This window comes from Triticum aestivum, chromosome 6B (genome assembly GCF_018294505.1).
Source record: "Triticum aestivum cultivar Chinese Spring chromosome 6B, IWGSC CS RefSeq v2.1, whole genome shotgun sequence".
Lineage (NCBI taxonomy): Eukaryota > Viridiplantae > Streptophyta > Magnoliopsida > Poales > Poaceae > Triticum > Triticum aestivum.
In genome coordinates, this window is record NC_057810.1 from 205,095,357 (window position 1) to 205,103,484 (window position 8,128).

At 48.8% G+C, this 8,128-nt stretch overlaps 2 protein-coding genes across 2 annotated transcripts; one reads left to right on the plus strand and one right to left on the minus strand.

The window, feature by feature from the left end:
- Nucleotides 1-319: 319 nt before the first annotated feature.
- LOC123136574 (protein CYPRO4) lies at nucleotides 320-3,662 on the plus strand. The gene is made up of 2 exons (XM_044555982.1): nucleotides 320-2,134; nucleotides 3,131-3,662. The coding sequence occupies exons 1-2, from the start codon at nucleotides 464-466 to the stop codon at nucleotides 3,410-3,412; spliced, it is 1,953 nt and encodes a 650-aa protein (XP_044411917.1). The 5' UTR covers nucleotides 320-463; the 3' UTR covers nucleotides 3,413-3,662.
- Nucleotides 3,663-4,197: 535 nt separating this feature from the next.
- Nucleotides 4,198-6,617, minus strand: LOC123136576 (protein transport protein Sec61 subunit gamma). The gene is made up of 3 exons (XM_044555983.1): nucleotides 6,425-6,617; nucleotides 6,204-6,333; nucleotides 4,198-4,516 (listed from the first exon to the last, which is right to left on the minus strand). Exons 1-2 carry the CDS (start codon nucleotides 6,516-6,518, stop codon nucleotides 6,218-6,220), a joined length of 210 nt encoding a protein of 69 aa, XP_044411918.1. The 5' UTR covers nucleotides 6,519-6,617; the 3' UTR covers nucleotides 4,198-4,516; nucleotides 6,204-6,217.
- Nucleotides 6,618-8,128: the final 1,511 nt, after the last annotated feature.

Genomic DNA, 8,128 nt, shown 5'->3' on the forward strand with positions numbered 1-8,128 from the left:
AAAACCTATCAACATGGGATCTAGTTTTGAATATCTCGATGCGAGGAATCCAACGACAAAAGCGATTCGAAATTTGGACGCACGGTTTAAGAGGTAAAATGTTTTGAATAAACGAATCTACGAAAAAATGAAAAACTCTCAGGTTGCAACAAGTGACGTACATGCAGCGCGTCACTTGTCGGAATCTAGAAAAATTAGAATAATCTCCGTAAGGAGTACTCTTTAATTAGTGATTTTGGGATGTCACGTCGTGCCGTATAGTACCAATTCGAAAAAGGCATTGAATCAGTGCTTGCCGTTTGATTTCCCCAACGTTTATCAACTCGTCTTCCCCAGATCTCCGCCGCACACGCTCCTCCTCCGCTCCCCCTCCCCTCCGCTCCTCTCCCAAATTTCAAATTCGCCTACGCTCCCCTCCCATTCCATCCGCCTCCTCCCCGAAACCCTAACCGCCGCCGCTGCCATGGGGGGCTCGCACAGCCGGGAGGACCTCGACCTCTCCGACTCTGACGACGACGACACCTCCTCCCGCGCCTCCGACGCCTCCTCCGACTTCTCCACCCCTCCCCCCGCCTCCGCCTCCAAAGCCGCCAGAGCGGCGACCCCGGCCTCCGTCGTCGACGACATCGACCACCACCTCCGCAACCTCCAACTCAAGTACTCCGAGCCCATCTCCCCGAACCCTAGCCCCACCCCCAACCCCGGCGCCTCCGTCTCCGCCTCGGCCGTCAATGCGGTCAAGCTGTACCTCCACATAGGCGGCTCCACGGCCGCCGCCCGCTGGGTGAACTCCGACCGCCTCGCTGCCGTGTCTTTCGTCCGCTCAGGCGAGGGCGCCTCCGACCCCGACGAGGACGACGAGCCCACCGGGCCGTGGTTCCTCGTCGTGGGCTCCAAGATCCGGGCCAAGGTCGGGCCCGAGCTGCAGCTCAAGACCTTCCCCGTGCAGCGGCGCGTCGACTTCGTCGCCGACGGCGTCTGGGCGCTCAAGTTCCTGCACGCCGACGGCTACGGCGACTTCAACGCCAAGTACCAGAGCTGCCTGTTCGAGAACAGCTACGGCGTCGAGGCCACCGACGAGGGCCGCGCCAAGGTGTTTGGAAAGGAGTTTGCTGCGTGGGCGCGCCCAGAGTGTGGCGATGAGTCCATCTGGGAGGACGCAAGTGATGCTTTCTCGCCAGGCCCCAAGGGCAGCCCGATGCCTGCACGGAGTCCGATGCTGAGACCTCTGATGGAGGATTTCAGGGAATTTGAGGAGCCTGTGGAGGAGGGTGATGGTAGCATACAGAGCCTTGCGCTGGGCGCTCTTGACAACAGCTTCCTTGTTGGTGATTCAGGCATTCATGTGGTCAAGAACTTTGAGCACGGCATACACGGGAAGGGTGTCTCTGTGAAGATCTCTGGAGGGGGAACAAACTTCACCACACCAAAGAAAGCACTTCTGATGCGTGCCGAAACAAACATGCTCCTGATGAGCCCAGCAACTGATGGCAAGCCGCATGCCAAGGGGGTGCATCAACTTGACATTGAGACAGGGAAGGTGGTCTCACAATGGAAATTTGGGAAAGATGGAGCTGACATTAACATGAAGGATATCACTAACGATAGCAAGGGCGCACAGATGGATGCGTCTGAATCCACATTCCTGGGACTAGATGACAACCGATTGTGCCGGTGGGATATGAGGGATAGGCATGGAATTGTGCAGAACTTGGCTAGTTCGATGGAGTCCCCAGTGTTGGAATGGACCCAGGGCCATCAGTTCTCCAGGGGAACAAACTTCCAGTGCTTTGCATCAACTGGCGATGGGTCTATTGTGGTAGGCTCATTGGACGGGAAAATCCGTTTGTACTCAAAGAGCTCTATGAGGATGGCGAAGACGGCCTTCCCAGGGCTGGGTTCACCAATTACTCATGTGGATGTGACGTACGATGGGAAGTGGATACTGGGAACCACTGATACCTATCTGATACTCATATGCACCATTTTCATTGACAAGGATGGGAAGGAGAAGACAGGGTTTGGTGGAAGAATGGGGAACCGAATTGCTGCACCAAGACTGCTCAAGCTCAGCCCACTGCACTCTCATCTTGCAGGGGACAATAGCAAGTTCCGTGAGGGCAGGTTTTCATGGGTCAGTACATCTTACCACTTCTCCTATTGTGAATTCCTGCTCAAATTTACTTATTGTTGCATTGCATGAAGACTTGAAAGAGGTCTAGTATCTAAATGCTATGTTGCATTTAAGTTGGGACTGATCAATGATCAGATGACCAGAAGTGACATTTTTTGTTATCTTGAATATTAGTAACCACTAATTTATGAGGTCTACTCCATATCTTATGGGCATAGTAATTCTGTATTAGGTTTTTAGTCACACAGGGCGCTAGATTCAATTTTGTGGCTTCTGCTCATTATGTTTTGGATTTCTACCTTTATGTTTACTTAGTTTTTACTTCTATAGGTCATGTATGCTATATGATTGTATATTTGTGCAGGTCATTTATTTGTTGATATTGCCATATTGGCTATGAAATAATTGATGTATCGATTACATGGCAAGGCATATGCTAGTGTGTACTCTTGAGTCATATCACCTCCATTTTCATCACTAGCATATAGCACCAGCAAGCCGGTTTGACTTTTTGTAGAAATTGAAATTTTGTCACTGTCAAATTTTGTTTACATACATGGCAGAATATTTGTAGCTACTGCAAATACCATTGTACCTTTGCTGTCTGATATGTTAATATTTTGTGTTGAGTATAGACTGTCTAGGTTTCAATGTTTGAGCTTCTTTTGCATGTTTACACATGGTACATTGTCTAGGTTTCAATGTTTGTGGTCTTTATCCATGGTTAGGAAATCTGGCTGCATGTTTTGTTGCTTCATTGGCTGCAGTTCTGTGGTTCTATGTTTGAGCTTCATTATCTTCGTTGATGGATAATGGTTGAATCTGCTGCATTTGAATCACCTAATATTCTTGCACTATAAACAAAATGGCAACGAAGCCAGCTATCACAATAGCCTGCACGATCCCCTTCTCTATGGAGATAATTTGCTGCCCACAATGAACAATGTGTGCATTTTTACTATCTGGTATCAAGTACTCAATCTAGTAACCACGCAGGTCACGGATAACGGCAAGCAGGAGAGGCATCTCGTGACGACCGTGGGGAGGTACAGCGTGGTGTGGAACTTCCTCCAGGTGAAGAACAGCCACCACGAGTGCTACCAGAACCAGGAGGGGCTGAAGAGCTGCTACTGCTACAAGGTGATCCCCAAGGACGAGTCCATCGTGGCCAGTCGCTTCATGCATGAGAAGTACGACTTGAGCGACTGCCCTGAGGCGCCTCTGGTCGTCGCGACGCCCATGAAGGTCACCTCCTTCAGCGTGGCTAGCCAGCGCTAGCTCCGTGCTTCCGCCTCTCAGTGTTCTTTTTTTCAGTTGGGTTGTTGGTCTCCGTGCTGTCATGTAACTTCTTGACATGCGGATCTGGACTTCCAAGTGTGATGATGACTATCTATCTAGTCATGGCTTGTTACAGGATTTATGAGTTATGTGGATTGATAGCCAAAACTATCTTACGGATTGATGATTTGTACTGGCTAGATTGATTCTGAACTTCTCTGAAAGAAGGAATGAATTTTAATTCTGCAAACATGATGTATTCATCTGTCCGTGTGTCATGGTTCTATTTGATGCCTTAGGCACGTTGGCAATGCAAGTGCCCATTTCTGTTGAAGTTAAACTGTTTCATGTGCGACCTCCACAAAATCATTATGGGCGTAGTATTCTAAATCTACACTGTATACTACTCCCTCCGTTCCTAAATATTTATCTTTCTAGAGATTTCAACAAATGACTACATACGGAGCAAAGTGAGTGAATCTACACTCTAAAATATGTTTATATACATCCATATGTGATAGTCTATTTGAAATCTTTAAAAAGACAAATATTTAGGAACGGAGGGAGTAATATCGGTGGTAATGACATGTGGTTCAAGTGATGACTTGTACTGGGTAGATTGATTTTCCTTTTTTTTTAGAAGACTGATTCTGAATTTTCTTGAGCGAAGACTTTTAACTCTGCAAACTTGTCTGTGTGTCTTGGTTTGATGTCTCAGGCCCTTTCCTCGGCAATGCGAGCAACGTTTTCGTCGAAGTTGAATCATTTCTTGTGCAATCCCCACAAAATCACAGATTGCTTCTGCTTCACAGTATCTAAGCATGCCAGTGTGAACTCATCGTATTTGTTCTTCAACATACAAACAAAGCGACGAATAAATCTAATATCGCTGGTGATGATCCATTTATCATTGGCTACTTGATATTACGGTCTAGCCAGTATCAGGTTCAAAACTGCTCCAGGTACAACTGTTTCAAATGAAAACACAAGGGAAAATGTCCTCTACAATGAAGTCCTAAATGAATTGGTTTGCGGTATGAGGACAGGAAGACCAGCTGCCGCCCCCATGAATGGACAACATCCTCTAGTCCTGCCGCCCCTCACCTGTGGAAAGAGTAACAGAAAACCTTAGAACCGATCACAACGTCGCTATAACAAAAGACATTCACCAGGAGCAGAAGAACAAAAAAACATATGCTAGCAGGTGTGACTAGCGCTTGCAGCAGACACATCAGGCCAATGATGTAACTTGTGCAATGCACAACAGTGATGCCAAGATTGTAATGATATGCAGATGGATCGGCATTTCATTAAGCAATATTGCATACAGATGTGAACTCCACATGTCAGTAGATTAAAGCACACCATACCAATTGATCAAATACAAAATCTGGGTGATATGTTGAACGTTTGAGGAGAAGAGTCGTTACAATTTCATAATTGATGAAAGCAGCCCTCTTAGAATAGCAAGCAAAATGCAATGAAGCCTAATCAACTAGAATGGTCGACAACCAGCTAGTATCATGAAAATGTTGGGCTCATGACTAACTTGTCTGGGCTGAGTAGTTTGTCTGGGTGCTGGCTAATGGTTCTAATCCAGGATTCAAGGTTTAGAATATAATTGGCACAAATTGGGCTAAAATAACTTACAGGCTATCAAAACAAAAACATTTGGCATATTCCAGCCTTATACCATCAGAAGTTGCAAAGTTTAGTTTGTTCGGGTATATGTAGTTCAACAATCTGTGATCACATGTTTTCCGAATCCAGAACCAGACACAATCATAAATAAAAACACAAACGTAAGGAGTCAAGATATTGATATATCAGATGTATGTCGTCTGACTGATCACATGAATTCTTGTAAATTAGCATACAGTTATTTAAAAGGACCTGGTGCAAAAAAGTATGCTTTCACATGCAGTGCACATAAGCATAACTTATCATCATCATGGGCCTACGTTGAAAATTTATACAAGGTAGAATGGGTCACTGAATGAAACAAAGTCATGATGATTAAAACTGCATAAACAATGAAAACCACAATAAGCCTCTAAAGCAGATTAAGTTGAAAGGATATCAGCTTGGAAGTATGTGCACTTTCAATCTTCCACGAACAAAAGAAGGTCCAAAGAGAGGCATTTAATTTCATAAAGAACCAAGTATATGGGATAAAGAAAATCACTACTGCTTGCTATGGATAGTAAAATATAAGTACATATTGTTCAGGTTTATACTGGCTGTTACAATGAAATATTGGAAACAAAAGGAGCCGATGCATATACTACTTATAGCGGCTCCCTTACTACAATTCAGAAGAACTCACGCCTCAAGGTTTCAATGCTGGATAAGGTAAACGGTGTAACTACTAAGAGGCTAAGAGCATGAGAATACCCAGTCAGCGCCAAAAATTCGGCTCCAAACCAAGTAACTAGTACACAAAAATGGAAATCACACGGGAAGCGCACTGGACTCAATTCAGTGAGCATCATCTCAAGAACTAAGGTTGATTACCCTGGTGAAAACGAAACAATTTCTTATCCAAACAAAGCAGGAAGCACCCATGTATCAATCACACTACCAGATAGAAACGGTCATAACAAACATAACTTGAGTCAGTTCTAACAAGATCTCACAGATCTACGACGCTATAACTCAGGGGAGGGTCCTAGGACGGTGAATTGCCCGCGCTACTTCCACAAACACACGCATCAGAACAACGGGCGCGCAGAATTTCCGACGAAGAAACCAGATCCCAGATCGGAGGGGGGCGCGGGGAACGAAGAAGCACCTGCGGAGACGAGATCAGCCGGACCCGACGATGATGTTGTTGATGGGGATGAAGATGAGCTTGACGAAGAACCCGACGAAGCCCATGACGACGAACCCGATGGCCGTCCGAATGGCCACCTTGGTGAACTCTGCACACGCCAGCAAACCATACGGCGTCAGATCTGGGCCAGAGCTAAGACCGCCGCGTCGGCGGATCCGATGCGCCGGGTCCTTCCTTACCCTTTCGGTCGGGCTTGTGGCAGCGCTTGACGAGGCGAACGCTGTCCTTGGCGAACTCCCGGAGCGGGTCGACCACGGAGTCCACGGCGTCCATGGCTGGCTGCGGCGCGGGGAGGAGGGAGATCTCGCCGGAGAGGTGGGAGGCAGAATGTGGAGGTGCGTTTGCTCGTGTCTGACGATGTGGATGGACGATGCGTGTTTTAATGAGACAAAAGTCTGCTGCTTTCTTGGATGGGCCTCGTGGGCTTGCAGACTGATGAAAATGGACCAACTTGGGCTTCAGTGAGCCCAATTGCTTGCAGACTGAAGAAAATAGACCAACTTTCGTATTGCTGTTTGGGCTTCAATGCGCCCAATTTTATTGTGTATATATATCTGGGTTCCTGTCCCTAAAAAAAACTGGGTTCCCTTGGAAACGACAATATTCCGGGGAGCCCAAGCAGTTATCTGTGAGAATAAAGTTACTTAGTTGTCGGGGGTTGGATACGACATATGCCAAAGGATGGCTTATCATGATGGGAACGAGTAGAACGTCGCCGGTGCCTAGAAGCGGGATGAGGCGAAGACATGCACGCCGGCGGAACTTACCCAGCTTCAGGGCTCTCCTAGGAGATAACACCCCTACTGCTCCTCTGCGGGGTCTCCGCATGATCACTAAAGCAAAGTGACTACAATGGTGCTCCTGGAGCTGTTTCGGGAGGTAGGAGAGGGCAAGGCTAGCTCTCTCCTCCCTGGGATATCTGGTCTATCTCTCTCTCTAGGTCCGAACCCTTTGCATGGGTGCCCCGGGGGGTTTATATAGGCCTACCCCCGGTGGTACAATAGTAATCCGGCTGGGCGCGGGTCCCAGCCGTCTGTCTCTCAGGCCGCCGTCCTTCCCGCCGGCTTCTGGGGCCCGCCAACTGGCGGGTCCCGCGGACAGACTTGATACTGTAGCGGCACTCCTGATGACGCAGGCTCGGTCATCGGGTCGTGGCAACAGTGCCACCGTCTATCGGGCGATCACTGTCGCCATTCCCCATCTTATCTGATTAATGGCTCGTGGGGCCCCGGGAGGAGTCGGCCGACTCCCACAGGTCCGTCTTCGGGTTGCCCAGGCCGCCTTCGGCCCACCCACTGACAAGCGGCCCCACCGCCTTCGGGTCGTACAGGCCAGCGTCGTGGGCACAGTGTACTGCGTACTGTGGCTGAGATCAGGGCAGGCATGGCAACAGTGTCGCATCTCGCCGGAGATCTTCCAGCAATACGGCTCACTGTAGCCATGCCGGCCCTTCGTAAGCAGGGGGGAAACGGCCATGCCGTGACCGTACCCCGCGTCGTACTTCGGGATAAGGGAGGAGTCTTGGGCCGACTCTCCATAGTCGGCCTCTCTGGAAGTCGCCAGCTTGGAGTCGGCTTATCTGGGAGTCGTCGTCTGGGACTCGGCATATTTTGGAGTCGCTCCTGGGACTCGGCCTGAGGGGCGCGGCCTGCCCCGATGTCTTGAAATGTCCTGGGGCTCGGGTTAGCCTACCCGTGGCCCATTACTCCGACAGTAGTCCCCGAAACTGGTGAAGCCCTGCGGTCGCTGCATTGTGGGGCTTCAACAGCTTCAATCTTTAAAAGTGCAGACTCTGGGACTCGGCTGCCGTCTTCCCTTGGGCCGACTATCGAAAGTCGGAGCTTCAGTGAAGAGCCTCAGTTTGAAAGTCGCGGCGGGAAGCC

What these genes read in the sequence shown, in the direction of transcription:
- LOC123136576 (XM_044555983.1), bottom strand. Translation starts at nt 6,518, where the DNA reads ATGGACGCCGTGGACTCCGTGGTCGACCCGCTCCGGGAGTTCGCCAAG. An exon ending in CCACAAGCCCGACCGAAAGG is followed by an intron (nt 6,334 to 6,424) that starts GTAAGGAAGGAC and finishes TGGCGTGTGCAG; the next exon opens with AGTTCACCAAGGTGGCCATT.
- LOC123136574 (XM_044555982.1), top strand. Translation starts at nt 464, where the DNA reads ATGGGGGGCTCGCACAGCCGGGAGGACCTCGACCTCTCCGACTCTGAC. An exon ending in GTGAGGGCAGGTTTTCATGG is followed by an intron (nt 2,135 to 3,130) that starts GTCAGTACATCT and finishes GTAACCACGCAG; the next exon opens with GTCACGGATAACGGCAAGCA.